General features: G+C 36.7%; 1 protein-coding gene across 1 annotated transcript; it reads right to left on the bottom strand.

Moving 5' to 3' along the window:
• Positions 1–546: 546 nt before the first annotated feature.
• Positions 547–15,431, bottom strand: LOC148277366 (vesicular inhibitory amino acid transporter-like). Its single transcript, XM_088232961.1, has 4 exons — positions 15,305–15,431; positions 14,089–14,230; positions 13,877–14,006; positions 547–3,662 (listed from the first exon to the last, which is right to left on the bottom strand). Exons 1-4 carry the CDS (start codon positions 15,429–15,431, stop codon positions 2,478–2,480), a joined length of 1,584 nt encoding a protein of 527 aa, XP_088089087.1. The 3' UTR covers positions 547–2,477.
• Between the last annotated feature and the right edge of the window lie 996 nt (positions 15,432–16,427).

The raw sequence follows: 16,427 nt of genomic DNA, 5'->3' as shown, positions 1-16,427 counted from the left end.
TGTCATGTTTTGCTTGTGAAATGTCTTTTTCTAACTCTTCCTTTATAATACTCGGACCACTTTGTTTGTTGAGCAACAACCGTGTTCGAACAAAGTGGTCCAAGCCCATGCGCTGTAATCGGCGTTTCGATCCAGTGCCCTATGCACCAGATCTAAGTGCGGAAATGGAATGATGATGATGATTTTTAGTTTACATACAATCCATTGGAAATTCTATTCATTTTAATGAAAAACCGTCTGTTGATGTCGTAAAAAGTAACGAAACTAACATCCGAACAAAAAAAACCTGGAATATTACGAAAAGTCACATTTGTTGCAAGTCCAAGTGATTTCTAGCCAGATTCGGTGTTCCGAGTTCCGAGTTCCGAGTTCCGAGTTCCAACCGCCGCGCCCGGTGGCGCATGGCGGGGCGAGCTGCGAGCTGCGAGCTACCGAGGGTGTGCCGGCTGCATGGGGCAGGTCGGCAGATCGGCAGGTCGGCAGGTGCGTAATGTGTACGTTATATTGTTACACGGGTAACACGGGTAGAGAAAGAATAACTCGATATTTACTTAAATAATAATTGTTTATTTAACTTACAATTTATTATAAACAGTATTTTCACATCTATATTGCGTAAACTTTTAACATTTTGTATTATTTATAAACAGACACATTCAGTGTTAACAACAACAATTAATAGCATTTTTGATTTTATGATTTCCGGTTACAGTACAATTTTTCATTTAAAGATTATTATTTTATTATATATTGCATAATGTACCCATAAAGCTAATACATAATAACATCGGATCTGCGTAGATAATACTTTCGAGGAAAAGGCAAATGATTATTATTGTTCCTACATATTTCATTGTTTAGCCGAAAATCTCATCTCGGTTCAGTTGGTAGTAAATATACGTATATTATAAAGTTCGGTTTTCACCAAACCTTTCATTTTTTAATGCAAGGAAATAGGACACATTGGGTAGATTCATTATTTTGAAATCGAACAAATTAATTTCTTTTTCTGAAAATAAATAACCATCTGTATACCTAGCACGTACTTGTGGGTACATATAATGCGTCGGGGCTCAATATTACCTCTACCCACTCGGTTTACACGCGACAGTTCTGTGACGGTCGACAGCTGTGACAGTGACAGTGACATGAGACATGAGACATGAGACATGAGACATGAGACATGAGACATGAGACATGAGACATGAGACATGAGACATGAGACATGAGACATGAGACATGAGACATGAGACATGAGACATGAGACATGAGACATGAGACATGAGACACAATATGATATGACGCGACCTCCGAGTACACAAAGTGTGTTTTTACTATCTCATTAAAACTACGAGTACACAAACGATAGCTCAAATGTTCATACGAGACAAAAAAGCAAACATTAACATTTTTAAATACATTCAAATTCATAAAAAGAATTATTTTTCCTAGAAAAGTCGTACTGTTTTTTCGTACCTAACAAATCTGAACATTTTTGCCCGCGGCACTTCAGTTAGTTCAGTGTTCGGTGTTTATGGCCAAATATTTTATGGCGAATTCTACAGTTCAAATTCAACATTTTCAGGATCCCAAACAATAAACGGACATTATCGAATCATTCTATCCACTGCTCGTTCAATGGTCACCGAGTTGTCCCGTCCCCGCAGCTATAATATTGTATACCCATATAATATCATATAAGCGAGTGTGTCGTTTATCTTCGGGTGTGCTATCTTTACCATCGCAATGTCACATCAGTCCGAGCCGCGAATAATACATTATTGTCATCTACATCGTCCAAACGATTACCCATCAATTCGGGACAAAGTCGGACAACTCGGCCATTGGTTCGATAATGGTGAGGAAGATATATTATCACAATCAAATTAAAGTAGGTTTCCTATAAGAAACGTGAGATATTTGGAAGACACGTATTAACGATAATATTTTCTTTTCGGAAGACATGTTACTTATACATATTATAATACTTATTTTTCGGAAGACGAATTTCTTACAACTAGTTCAATAAATATAAGATTATTGTCGATATATACTTGGAAGACATCATGGGAACAAACTACCTACACATCGTACGGTGGTAGATGTCGATCTACGTGATAGCTTATTCTAGCTTTAGCCCTATGAACGGCGAGGCGGGTGCCGAGTGCCGAGTGCCGGCGACACTGCCGGCACTGCCGACACGCACCGGGGCTGGGGGAAGTCCCCGCTGTGTACCAACCCACCCACCCACACTGCGCGGTTGGTGGCCGGCGACGCGCGCGGGGCCCGAGGCAGCGGCAGTCGCAGGCCCGCGGGCCGGCGGGCGGCGTTCGGCGTGCGGCGTGCGCGCGTCACGATGGAGTGTGCGTACTTTTGCATAATGTACATATGTGTACAACGCGTCATGCATACAATCTACAAATGTAAAATAAACGGTATTTGTATAAAAAGATAAGTTTTTATCGTCATTGTCGTTATTAGAAGGGCAAGCCGATGGCAAAGGCCTTGATGAGCGCCGAACCGGAGTCGTACACGCCTATCACCCCAAACAGGACCCCGAGGGATATGATGAAATAGTCGTAGGCCGCAGCCTGCCTCGTGAGACCCTGCCCTTTGAGCTTCAGGTGGAAGTAGCAGGGCCATATGAAGCTCAGCATCGTGCCCGTGAAGCTGCCGATGAAACCCATGAGGATGGAGAAGTGCGGGATGAAGATTGCCATGAAGATGGTGAACAGGATGACGCCCACTTTCCAGGCTAGACCCCACACCTTGAGCTCCCCGTCCAGCGCCCACACGGAGGGGAACACGGTGCGCGGCCGGCCACGGAACAGCGCGCGCTCCAGCAGCTCGCACGCCGCGTAGTACGGCAGCGGGTAACTCAGCACGGCCTTCACCACGAGGCAGAAGTTCACCATGCCCTTGAAGCCCGCCGAGTGCAGGTTGTTGGTGATCACCTGCTGGGTGTCGTTCTGGAACGTCAGGAAGCAAATGTAGCCGAACAGCGACTTGAAGGCCGCGGCCGCGATGTGCGACCAATCTAGCATCCAGTTGAACTTGGAACGGTCCTCCATGTTGCCCTCCAGGGTGGGCAGAAAGATCTGCGACGTGTACGAGAACACAATCACGCCGAGGCTGATGGGGAAGTTCTCCATGTCGATGGTCCACTTGACTTTTGCCCAGCCCCATTCGCTTATTTCCAGAAGGCAGTAACCGACTATGACGGCGTTGATGAAGAGATGACTCATGGTGCACCAGAAAGACAACATGCTCACCGACTGCAGCGACTTGAGAAAAGCGAGAGGGATGAGGAAAATGCCGACGAGCATCATCCACGAGCGAGTGTCGATGGCTCCGTCCGGAAATGTGCCTATCATGAGGTCTCCGCAGACCACCACGTATAGGATGCAGGTCATGAGCAGCTCGATGATCTGCGCGATGCTGACGGCGCGGGCGCCGAACTTGGGCCCGAAGCACTCCTTGGCGATGCTGACGTAGGAGTCGCGCACGCGCACGCGCTGGCCGCTGACGGGGTCATCTTCGTACAGACACTCCACGAGGATCTTGCCGGTGTAGCAGCAGATGTGTGCGATGCCCACCATGGCGGCGATGGCCCAGTACCCTCCCCGCAGTACGGCGAACGGCAGCGACACGATGAACATCCCCTGCAAGCGAGGGACAGATGTTACTGCGCAGCTACGGCTGTTGGTGCATATTGTGCACGTCGTGTATTTATAGTTGTTGTTGAGCACGCAGTATTACATATAAAACATCAACCTGACACAACACAATATACATACATACAACCTTCTAAAGCGAGAAAAGGACAATCGAGACTAATAAACCATGGACTGAAATTATACAATAAACTACCAGACAAAACTAAACAAAAGACTCAGACAACCTTTACAAAAGATGTTAAAAATATTACTATTAACAGTGGAATGTGAATTTTAAAAGTAAAATTATTTTGTTAAATGTATGTAACCCGTAAGGGTTTATCAATGAAAAATTTAAATTTAAAAATATATACATAAAATACAAATATCTAACCCGAACAAGATGTAACGAGAATAGGTCAACTTGACAGATATTATTTTTGTTGGTGCTGTTATTTCTTTATTTATTTTAAGAAAAAAGTTTTGTTTTTTTTTTTTATCGTGAAAAAAACAACAGTTTTTACCTACAACGCGAATAGAAAATAAGATTTATAGAAACTAAAATTGTAAAAACAGTCGATGTGCATTTTCCACGGTCATACAAGTTATAATTGAATTATATTGTGATAACCCAGTTATAAAACGAAATTAATTTAAAAATCTAAAAATGTTTGACATCAAAAAAATGCAAATAAAAATGGCATTTGTAAAAAAAGTATAAAAATACTAAAATTAGGTAATAAATAAAAATAAAAATAAAAACTTATTAAATAAAAATATTGTAGAACGTATAAAACATAATAATTAACATGCATATTTACAAGCATTTGACTTAACATCGACGCCTATAAGGATTTTTTTACTTCTAGTCTAATACGTTTTTGAAATATAATAAATGCAAGTTAATATTATTGTTGCATTCCCCAAAATACAGTAAAAAGAAATAAATGGGTCGAAATTAGAAGGAATTCAAGGAAAGAATCTGATTGGGATCCACCAAAAATGAATATTGATTGTTAACGTTAAAACACAAACTTCTTATATATCATATCAAATATCAGTATCCTCCGATTTTTGGTAGCATACGCATGATCGTCGAATTACAGCCCTGGTATAAATTGTATAATTTATGTTCATATCCATACAGTGTTTTGATTATCATAAAATATTGTTGTATATGTATACAGGTATTTGTGCGGATGTCGGAGGACCGGCAGCTGGCCGGTGTAGAGGAGCCAACTAGCCCGTGACGACGCACAGTGGTCCGGATTTGAAAAACAGTGGACTTAGGAACCAAAGTCATTATTTCGATTTTTTTTAATTTCTCAATTTAGATACAACCAAATCACCACTGTTTTCCTTAATTGCCGCATTTTTTTGGTTGACGAAGTCAATGGTTTCTTTTGCAAACTGTAATTTGACAGTCCTACAGTAAAACGTCGAAGATGGCTTCGGATTTTCCCAAATTACCACATCGCTCGACTCCAGCTTCAAAAAAACAAGACTGGTCATGAACACCGAAGACTCATCAAATTCTGTCCGTTCACTTTTCTGCTTATAATTGCTTTGTGATGAAGATCCATCGAATCCCCATTTGCTAGTTAGCTTCAAATTCCCACTCGAAATACTTTTGTCTCCCAAAATTTGCAGGATCTTCCGAGTAGTCAAATCCAAAAGTGCTTGCAAGTTCAATTTGGCTCCGTGTTTAGATATTTCAACGTCTTTGGCATCCGGATAGCACCTCTTCTTAGCTTCTAATAATTTGTGGTAGGAAGGAAGCTGCAGAGAAGTCTTCCAATCTGACATTGCAGCCCTTAACGTCAGATATTTCCACTTTGACAGATCTAATGAAGTAGTAAGAGCCAAATCTTGATCTTCCTGATTTGTTTTCTTTTTTTTCTTTATCGATCAAATGTGATTTGACATCTGAGGCTTTGTCAGGATTCTTCAAGAGGCGATCAATAATTCGAGAAAGGATCTCTTTTCCATTCGATTTTAGATTAGTGACCAAAGCAAAAGATAACTCTTCTTCCGAATAGTCACTCAATGTACCCGACCGCCTTTTCTTCTGCTTGTTCCCCAGGTCTGCAAATGGTTTTCTTGTTTAAACTTCTGTAGAAGTGCCCATATCTTAAGTGGCCATCGATGTGAAATGATTTCATTAGATTTCGCTAAATATTAAACCTCTTGCTTTAAATTCTCCGTTTCTTCAAAATTTTTGGTTTCTTTAAAAATCCCGGCAAGATTTACGGAATTGCAGGAAGGCCACTGGATTCTTGCTTTCAACCAGTTCAAATTCGTATTTATATTTTTGTTTTGAATTCTGTGTACCGCGGCCCATTTGCTCTTCAAGTTGACAGTGAGAGATCTCGCAAATTTCAATATCACTTCAGAATCTTCTGGTGAGATTTTAAGCAAAATGGAGTTCAAAATTGCTCGGTGGAGTCGCTTGTAGTCCTTGAGGTCTCCTCGTAGAAATATATAAAAGTCCATATAAGTGCCAAATGCCAAACCGAGCCATGATTTTTAGGCCTTTTTCTAGTCGCGATCAAGTTCAAGGGATGTGCTTCTTCAAAAATTCAGTAGCGAGTAACACAAAAATGCGTTGCTGCGTGTTTTATATACGATAAGAAGTAGGTAAATTGCTATGGTGATACATAAAATGAGTCGTTAGGGTACCATTACAATTAAACGGGTATTCATTAGTCTATTTTTATATTTGTTGCATGTGATCCTTAGCAACTGCGGGAAATTGCCACAATGATTCATCAAATAAGCCATTAGGTTACCATTGCTATGAAACGGGTATTAAAAATAGTATTTTTTGTGTATTCTTTGTTCCATATAGTTCTCAGAAACTGCAGGAAATTGCTTCAATGATACATTAAACAAGTCGTAACTGTGAATTATTAGCACAAAGAAGGTGCTAATAATATTTTTTTGTTTTGTATTATTCTTAAAAACCGCAGTAACAACTCATTCATAAAAGAAAGTATTATATAGCACTCCATTATCATAATATTACATTTGTATGCATGGGTTTTTATACTTTAAAATGCAGTTTTTTGAGAATATTTAAAAAACTGGAGATAATAGGCAATTTTGGTTTTCACATTTGTAATCAAGAAATGATTGTGCATCCATAACCATTAAACTAAATCTTTTGGCAGAAAGATTTGTTGTGTTGTGTAGTAAAAATATTTTTTTTGTAAGTTCAACTGCAATTTAACGCCAAGGTTGCAAGTATATAGGAGAGGAAAAAATATGAACATAAAGTACTAATTACGTTTCTATACAAAAGGTTTCGTTGCTAACAATTTAAAACGTATCGAGAAAAAAAAAAACAATTTTACTGCATACATTTTTTTCGTTTATATTTTTTTTAAATTATGACATGTTAGACTCAAAATAACTTAAAGTTGAACGTGACGAATATTGTTACAAATTAGATTTTTTACATCGAGCAATTTTTAACAATCGAAATAATGACTTTGGTTCCTAAGTCCACTGTTTATATAATCCGGACCACTGTGCGGCGACACGCTTCTCGGCTCAGTATCTGAACAGTATATATGTGTATTATATTACTTCTATTATTTTTTAAATTTTTTTTTTTAGAAAACAAGCATATGTACAGGTTAAATGATTATAAATAGAAACTATAAAAAATGGACATATAAAAATAGTAGGGCCTGCTATCCAATAACATGTTTTCACTTAATTATATACTCAAATAAAGCGACGACGGTTTAAACTATACAAATAATGAGTATACTTTATCTATCTTTATTATAAATAAGCGGACCCGACAGACGTTGTCCTGCCCGAACACTGGCTTGCCTGCCATTAGCTGGTTCAGCAAACGTTTTTTCGGTTTTCAATTTTTCGGTCATTGTATGATTTGCTGTTGCTGTTAAAAAAAATGTGCAATGCCTCGTTATCCTGCCCCGATGTCTAAGGACGGTTGTATGATCGTTAGTAATAGTAAAAAACCTGTAGTAATAGTCCAAAATAGAAAAAATGCGTTGTTTCATTTAAAGTAACTAAAGGTGGATAGTAAAACTCTTTAAACGTTAGTTAAAAATTCAATCCGCCAATGTTGGCAAGTAAAACGTTAGTAGTAGAATAATGAAGATGGTGTCATTTTTTAGTTTACCGGTTATCTTTATGTACTCGCGTCTCTCAGTATTGTTTTATTTCCGAATACGGAATGGACTATGCTTATCAATGCTTAAGCAATCTAAATCGGAGAGTTTGTTCGACGATGACTTTTTTTTATTTAATTAATTAAAGTATTTTTCCACCAAACCTTGGCCGTACAATTTCGTGGCAGTCAAATTTATTTTTGTTTGTTTTATTTTTTAAGTTCAAATTTCATTGATCAAATAACTCTTATTATATCACCGTTTACTTATCTACTCTGCTGTGACAATAAATGTTTCCGCGAGTACAAAAAAATTTTAGAGAAATTAAAAATAGTTCTTTTTTAACACAAATGTTTTTTGATTATATATTTCGCGATCTGACATTACGCGGCGACTTCGCGCATGCGTGCGGTGAAAGTGGGGCAAAGTGGGGGGTTTTCTGGACACAGTCCGATGTATTAAAATATACGCTCCATCTGGACTATTCTTAATTCTATGATTATATTATGCCTACATTATAATATTTCAGAGCTTGTTGGTTTACAGTATTTTTGTTGTCTTTTAATATTTCTTATCATTCTTGTTTTCAAATAAGATATTAAAATATTGTTATTGTTTTCAGTTATTATTATATGAAATCGTCAAACTTAATTATTATTTTAAGACTCTGTTGACCGATGTTATTATTTGATTGCGTTTAAATATACCATGTTGTCACGTAGTTTAATTTGTTCGCCTTTTTGACGTTTGCAAAGTCACATTCCACAGTGTAACAATGTGTAAAAAATGAATAAAACATAATATTCTATTTTTGAGATTTGGAATTAAAAAAACCGTGGTTATATTTCACTCAAGTAAAAACGCGGGTGAAACAACGCATTGATAGTAGAACGATAGTTAAACCGAATTCGTTTATAAATTAAACCATAGTAAAACTCCACTTTCGTTTTAGAAGTACTTGTTTGTGATTAAATTCCAAAACTAAAAATGTTTAAAAATCAACATTAAAAAAATATTGAATTTAAGTAGGTACTTGTTTATGGTTGAATTCCAAAACATAAAATAAATATTTTTCAAATATGGCATTGTTTTTGCAAACGTCAATCTCCGGTCGTCTCACCAACAAAGGGGTGTACTTAGGAATAAGATTTTCAAAAATGTATTGAATTTAATAGTATTTTAGTGTTACCAAAAATCCAATAAAAATAAATAAATGAGTAGAAATTTTAAGGAATTTAAGGAAAGAATCTGCTTGAGATCACAAAAAACAAATGCTGTTTGTAAACATTCAAAAACAAACTTTTTTATACTCAAAAAAACAACATCTTTCCATTTTTTCGCAAATGCATTCTCCTGAATGCAACCCTGGTAGATCGATGAATAAAACAGTCATGCTCCTAACTTCTTTTTTTACATATTCGATTGAATATTTTAATATCTACGAACACGCACAGCGCAAAGATGTATATTTCTCTGAAAACCGCGTGTAAGTCAGTTAAGCCATTTAGGAGGAGTACGGTGACATCACACGTACAGAGGAATTATACATATTTATATAAGAGATAAAAATGAATCGCCGTTATCTATCTCGCAAAAACTCGATAACGGCTCGACAGAATTATGTGCGGCTTTTTGCAAAATTTTCTAATTCACGTCCTCAAGATTTACAAATAATAACATTTTTAATATGTTGAGTGGAAAAAGGTTAGAAGCATATTATACTATGTGTTTTCATCGATTTTCGAGGGTTGCATTCGTCTAAAATGCATATATCGAAAAATTCGAAGGATGTTGTTTTTTTGTGTATTAAAAAGTTTGTATTTTAACGTTTACAAACAACAATTACTTTTAATGGATACTTAATTGATTAATTTGCTAACGATTGCCTAATTTCTACATTTTAACTTATTTTTAATGGATTTTTAGTAATATTTAAATAATTTTAACTGATATCCGATACATTTTTCAAAAACTTATTCTTACACAAAATGCACCACTGTCGGTAAGTAGAGCAGAGTTTGACATTTGCAAAAAAAAATCTATTATTGAAAATCAATTATTTCATGTTTTGAAATTCAACCATAAACAAGTACCAGGTACCTACTTAAATTCAATATTTGAATATTAATAATTTTTAGTTTTGAAATTCAATCATACACAAGTACTCGTATCTAGGTACCTACTTATCAATGAAAAGTCATTTTCCTTTTATCCGGACAGTTTTTGCACACTTTTACGACACAGTCGGGCATTTTTCTTTTCAGTAGGTTTTTTGCACGATTTTGTTTTGAGCACGACGAGACCTCTTAGCCAATCACATGAAGAGATAAAATGAAAAACTAACCCTTATTACGAATAAATAAATAGCTCAAAAAAGGCAAAAATAAATATCGTGTGTCCTTATTTACGAAAAAACGTTTGTTCAACCAGCTAATAGCGGCAAGCCAACGTCCGTCGGGTCCGCTAGTAATCAAATAAAAGAAATATGGACAAAACAAGGAGATAGTGGAAAGGATTGTGGTTTTTTGTCATTATTAATCTTGATTTTACTATTTATTTATGTGTGTACGTTTACATTTACGCATTCGTTTCTAATGATTTAATGTTTATATTAACGATAAGCGGACTGCAGAGAAAAAAACGAAAATCATTCGGTTTTGAACAAGGTTAGAAACATTTGAGACTAAAGAAGCACGGGAAGGGACACTTCTTTAACACATTAATGTGATGATGCACGACGCACGACGCACGACGCGATGTTTTTCAATATTGGATTATGAAAGTTCACTTGATTTCACTATTCATTATTCAATGTTTTATTTTATTTTAATTTTCATTGATAAACCCTTACGGGTTACATTCATTTGAAAAAATATTTTTACTTTTAAAATTCATATTTTACTGTTAATGATAATATTTTTAACATCTTTAGTAAAGGTTATCTGAGTCTTAAGTTTTGTCTGGAAGTTTATTGTATAATTTCAGTCCATGGTTTATAAGTCTCGACTGTCCTTGTCTCGTTTTAAAAGTTGTTTATGATATTTTTCTGACATTCTCGTATTTTTATTTTTATTTTATTTTTATTTATTTGGAAAACCAAAAGCTATAATTATCTTATATATATAACAAAACAAATAAGCCAATTACAGGTTTTCACAAGTAGCATCACAGTAAGTTAAAAAAGATTCTCAAACATAAAATGAATATTAATTAAATGTAAATTTAAAAGAAAGGGAAAAATACTACGAATTATTTCGAAAGCAAACGCCGTACGTCATTAAGATTATTTGCAAATAAATCTATGTTAAATGAATTATTTATTACATTAAAATTATTAAAAGTTCGCCATAAATATGAATTTTACCTATAATTAGATGAAACAAGAGGTATGTGAAGAAGAGGGTTATTTCTTAAAACTTTGGAAGGAACATTGATAGAAAGTTTGCATAGAAGTTCAGGACAGTCAATTGAACCAGAGGCAATTTTAAGTAAATAAATATTGTGTCCATGTTTACTACAACTTTTTTCAAGTTTTAGTTGTTCGTCTACATCAGTGGTTATTTTATGAATAAATTTTAAGGATTCTAGTTTAAAGAGTTCAGTTACATTTAATTGCTTAGTTTGTTTAAAAAGTTCTTCAGTTGCTGTTAGATAGGGGAGGTCATATACTAACTTTAATAATTTATTTTACTGTCTTAGTAGTCTGTTAATTTCATTTTGATTTACTGTTCCCCATAGTAGTTGCATATAATACATTTTAATTTTTACATAGGCTTCATACACCAGAATTTTTTCCGTTTTTGGAACAAAGTTTTTGATTTTAAAAAAATTAAAAAAACTCGATAATGTCGCCACTTTGCTAATTAAATTGTTGATATGAATTTTCGATGTCAATGTATGTCTATTGTTTTAGTCCTTAGTATTTAACATGTTCAATTTCAGTTAGTCGTTCATTTTTTTCTAGATTCAAAGTGGATAATATTGCTTTTTTTTCATTAAGTGTAAGTAAGTTTGTGTTTGTCCATTTAGTCAACACAGTGAGGTCTTCGTTTATGTCATTGTTTGTTAATACGTCTGTTTGATTTTTATAGAATAGTCCAATGTTGTCGGCATTCATAATATTTTTTCCTTTAAAATTTTACAGTGATAAGTCATTGATGTACGATTACGATTTTTTACTAAAAACATTAAATTTGTTACAACTTAATGATAGAAGAAAAAATACAGACCTTTTAAATTTACTCAAAATTGTCAATTAAATATGAGATTGCCCTGAACAGTTATCTCTCATCAACTTCAGGGTGCCTGGAAGAATAACTAGACAGGTGCCACCGTTTTGTAGCTACAATTCACGGACAGTGTAATGCCGAATTGAACAGACTTCATGAACTCGGCAATAGTTATTCTCACGTATCGGATATATTTAGTGTGGGGCATTGTTCCTATAGAACAAACTTTTTGAACTTTTTAAAGATGGTGAATGGTAATTATATTGATTTATACATTTCATAATATATCCAATTTTTGTTCACTTTGCCCTGCTGAATGAAAAAGTACTTACGATTTTCTTGTTGTATTACTTTAAAATATTTTATTATTTAATATGTTTTTTAATTTATTCTTAAATTGTTTAAACTTTCTACTGAATTTATTGTATAATTTTTAGGTTAATATTTTTTATAAATCTTGTGTAATTTTTAGCTTAAATTTAATCATAAATCTTGGGTAAAAAGAAATTTATGATTTAAAAAAAAAAAAATACCAAGCCAAATATGTTAGTATTATAAATTTTTGCAAAGGGCAGATTTGCCGTTTATGTTAATAAGATAAATAAATAAAACATATAATATTGGACCCAAAATAGATCCTTGTGGTACTCCAAAATTTATTGTTTTTATTTTACTTTTATTTAATTTACAAAGGTATACTGCTTCCGATTTGTTAAGAATGATTTTTTATTTTAGCAGTTTACATTCTTAAGATTTAACTCCAATATCATTTAATTTTTTCATCGTGGTCTCAACATGTACCGTATCAAAGGCTTTTTAAAAATCTAATATTACTCCTGTGATTGGAATTCCAGCTTTTATGTTTGTTTGTTTGAATGTAATTTATTTGATTTACTAGGGCGGTTCCGGTTCCTTTTTTTTCTTGAAAACCATGTTGGTTTAAACCTATTATGTAAAGATTTTTTATATGACCCTATAATCGTTTATGTATACATTTTTCGAAAATTTTATTAAATACAGTTAAATTTTCTACGGGTCTATAGTTACTAGGTTCCGTTCGATCTCCACCTTTATATTATATGGGAGTTATTCTTGCAGTTTTTAATTCTTCCGGGTAGATTCCTAATTTTACATGCATGTTAATTAATTTTGATATGGCCGTGCTTAATATATCTTTAAGATTTTTTATTAGTGTAGGTTTGACTTTATCATATCCTGGTGATGCATTTTTTTAAGATCGTCAATTATTTTACATAGGTACTTCTTTTGTCGTTGTTGGTCTAAGAAAAAAAGGTAATATTTATTTTTCGTCTTTCGTTTTTCTGAAATGTTTAGACATGGTTTATTTAATTTACTTGCGATGTTTTGTCCTACATTGGAGATATTGATTAATAATATTTTATATTTCTTTTACATCACTTGTTAAAATCCCATCTTTCATTTTTATTTCATTTATATTAACTGACTGTAATTTTGTTCCAGACTTAATATTTTTTTATTATTTTCCAAAGTTTATTGCTGCTGCGTTCTACTGATTTTATATAATTTTTGCATTGTTGATTTTTGATTTTCTGATTTATTTTTTAAATCTTTTTTAGTTCGGTTACAAGTTGACTGTTATTTCTCCCTTCAATCATTCGTTTAAATACGTGATTTATTTTTTTTAAATATATTTATGTGACTATTTTCGACAGCGACATCGACGATTCCGAGGATGATTTCGCCATGTCAAGTTTTCAGTGTTATGTTCCAAATTTCGTATCGCGCCTTAATACTAAACAGTATAATAATAATACGGTTACGGTTACGGCCGGCGAACGATGCGGACTCGATGCGGACTACGGACCTGAATGGCGTTGGTGACGTTCCAGGCGGCTTGCCACTCGTTGATCTTGGCTCCGTGGCGCCCGCCTCCCTCTGCCTCGCCGCCCTCCTCGGACGAGGCGTAGAAGTCCACGCTCTGCATGCTCGGCTGCCTGCGAATGTAACGGGCGAGCGGTTAGCGGGGGTGGCGGTCAGCGGGGGGGGCGGTCAGCGCCGCGCGGGGCGCACACTCACCTGGCCGGGCCGCCCTCCTGCTGCTGGTAGGAGAAGCTGTGCTCGGCCTGCGCGGGCAGGAAGGGGTTGGTGGACTGGTACGAGGGCGCGTCCGGCGCCCCCTCGCGGCACATGGCGGCCATCTCGCAGCTCTCTCCGGAGTCTGCAACAGATCGAACAACACTCCTTGTGAACTCTACCTGTAATATTTAGTCGCGTGTGCGAGGACATCTTGTATCTTGATCGTGGAAGGTGAGGTGATCTTACGAAGGTCATACTTACGCTTCGCGTGCCAGTCCAGGAGTAAAATAATGCAGGATCGAACCGCATTTTACTATTTCACGTCTACCATGTATGACCTAGGACCTCGAGCGTGGTAGACGAACGCGCCGACCACAGCGATTCAAGGTGGACTCGTCCGGGGTTCCGATTCTATACACACAGAACCGTATTTTAGTATATAAGTAGAATGTAAAAAAAATATCTTTATATTATTTTCTATAGATTTTATAACAATGTTATAACAATATGTTAAAACAATATAATTAAATAATAATAATGCCATCGAAGTACGCGCTGGCTAAAGAGCGTGTCAACTCCTGTGTGTCCTCCCGCATCCTGTCAGCCACCTGTAGATATCGAGTAAGTAAAGTGTGCGTATGAAGCCTAGCCACGATTGATGTCTTATTTCTACGTTTCTTACCAATTCAAACCGACACTGCGATTGATTCGACACCTATTCTCAAAACTCAACACTAACGTATACTCGATAGTAATACGAGTCTCCCATTCGCACTTCCATGCATGTTGTGTCCCAGCTCCGATACGAGATAGATTATCACCTGGTTATAACTCATCCCTTTCGATGGCGCGATTTGTCCGTTGGCGGATCTCGGCCACAGCGTGTCATGCGAATGTCGGTACATACGCGCACTATCGACGCCGACGATAGGTACACACACAGTAAAGTTACACAATATAATATACTATCTACTCTACATGCACGTCATATTTTCTACCCTCTGAAAAGGTCGAATTCAGGTGGCCCGTGACAAATTAAAATATATATTTATTATTTCAATCATTCTACTATGTACTATATTTTACTTCACTCTTTGTTTTTACCAGTACATCAGAGCCTATAATATAATTGGCCAGTATTTTATGTCCAAACGCGGGCGCAGACACGCGACCAGAAGTGAGGGAGGAGCGCCAGTCGGGGGCGCCAGATACTCACTCTGGCGGGCGAAGCGCACGGCCTGGCGGGGCGCGGGCGGCGGAGGGTCCCCCGGCAAGTGTTGGCGCACGGTCTGCAGCGCCACCTGCAGCAGCGGGCCCGCCTCCGGGAGGCGCAGCCCCTTCATGCTGCGCGGCTCTCGTACTGGGGGGCACGCGGACAGGAAGCGGCGGTGGTGGTGGCGGCGGCGGCGCCTCTGCCAATGGCGGGGAGTGCGCGCGCCGCCCCCGCCCTATCGATCCCCGCCACCGGGACGCGAGAGTTGCCACCCTGCCGCGCCCGCGACGAGGCGCGACGGTACCTACCCGCATGCGATGCAATGGAGAACATTTGGATTTCAGATGAGTTTTCGTACTTTTTTATTTTATTTTTAAAGGTAAAGGACGCCGAAACGGTTAAAAAAATACTACGAAAAAAAATTATAACATAAATTATAACGATTCAGATGAAGAAAAGTAGGCGGGTTTATAATATGAAAATAAAACATAAGACTCGACGGCGCGCGGCGGAATAAACATTAGTGTTAAACGATCAGCATCGGAATAAACATTAGTGTTAAACGATCAGCATCGGAATAAACATTAGTGTTTAACGATCAGCATCGGAATAAACATTAGTGTTTAACGATCAGCATCGGAATAAACATTAGTGTTTAACGATCAGCATCGGAATAAACATTATTGTTAAACGATCAGCATCGTTGCGTTCACTCGGCGCGGTCCAGGTGATTATTACAAAATTAATGTTTTCTAAATTGGAACCAAATAAAATTGACAGTTTCTAATGCTGCGGTTTGGCAGGCTTATTTTGATCCTCTTTAATTATTTATTGGATCTTAAATTTCAACATTCCCCTTCATCGCCCTAGACGACAAGACGACAAGACGACTAGACGACAAGACGACTAGACATAATACGTTAATGAGCAACGACAAATGCGACACCAGCGGGAATATCACCCCAGAGCAACTCGGAATTCTCTATTAGGAAGAGCAATTGGTAATTTTTCAAAATTAGAGAAGATTTTCGATTTAGATTTATTTAACGACTCAGCTCTCCGCTACAAACGGAAACCGAGTCTCATTGACATTAACAATTTTATTCGTCATTTTTTTTTCATTTAT

Source organism: Micrasema longulum, unplaced genomic scaffold (assembly GCF_059751315.1).
Source record: "Micrasema longulum isolate JH-2025_06_02 unplaced genomic scaffold, ASM5975131v1 h1tg001044l, whole genome shotgun sequence".
Classification (NCBI taxonomy): Eukaryota; Metazoa; Arthropoda; class Insecta; order Trichoptera; family Brachycentridae; genus Micrasema; species Micrasema longulum.
Note: the sequence above shows the minus strand (reverse complement) of the source record. Positions and strands in the feature narration are given on the sequence as shown.